General features: G+C 48.8%; 1 protein-coding gene across 1 annotated transcript; it reads left to right on the top strand.

Moving 5' to 3' along the window:
* Nucleotides 1–12: 12 nt before the first annotated feature.
* On the top strand, nucleotides 13–683 carry LOC121940236 (protocadherin alpha-C2-like; the record flags this gene model as incomplete). Its single annotated transcript, XM_042483051.1, has 1 exon — nucleotides 13–683. A coding segment is annotated over one exon (671 nt), but the record flags the coding sequence as incomplete, so codon positions are not given.
* Nucleotides 684–695: the final 12 nt, after the last annotated feature.

Below are 695 nucleotides of genomic sequence, written 5' to 3'. Positions count from 1 at the left end.
GAGACTGGAGATATAGTCAGCCTGCAGTCTTTTAACTATGAGGAGACTAAAACGTTTCAGTTTAAAGTTCAGGCCACAGACTCTGGTGTTCCTCCACTCAGCAGCAACGTGACTGTCAACGTTTTAATTCTAGATGAAAATGACAATAATCCAACAATTCTTGCACCCTATTCTGAGCACGGCTCCGTTAATAGTGAAAGCATCCCCTATTCTGCTGAAGCGGGATACTTTGTGGCAAAGATCAGGGCTGTAGACGCAGACTCTGGATACAACGCACTGCTCTCTTATCACCTCTCTGAGCCCAAAGGAAACAACCTCTTCCGGATCGGAACCAGCACCGGAGAAATCAGGACTAAGAGGAGAATGAGTGACAATGACCTGAAGACTCACCCCTTGGTGGTGCTGGTTTCTGATAACGGAGAACCCTCCCTGTCAGCTACTGTGTCTATTGATGTGGTGGTGGTTGAAAGCACAGCTGACATCCAGACTCAGTTCAGACATGTGCCCATAAAGGAGGACAGCTTCTCGGACTTGAACCTGTATCTGCTGATCGCCATTGTGGCGGTGTCAGTGATCTTTCTGCTCAGCCTCATCACTTTAATAGCTGTCAAATGCCACAGGACAGACGGCACTTTCAGCAGGTACAGCGCCCCAATGATCACCACCCACCCTGACGGGAGCTGGTCTTACTCCAA

This window comes from Plectropomus leopardus, unplaced genomic scaffold (assembly GCF_008729295.1).
Source record: "Plectropomus leopardus isolate mb unplaced genomic scaffold, YSFRI_Pleo_2.0 unplaced_scaffold80788, whole genome shotgun sequence".
In the NCBI taxonomy this organism is placed as follows: domain Eukaryota; kingdom Metazoa; phylum Chordata; class Actinopteri; order Perciformes; family Serranidae; genus Plectropomus; species Plectropomus leopardus.
Note: the sequence above shows the minus strand (reverse complement) of the source record. Positions and strands in the feature narration are given on the sequence as shown.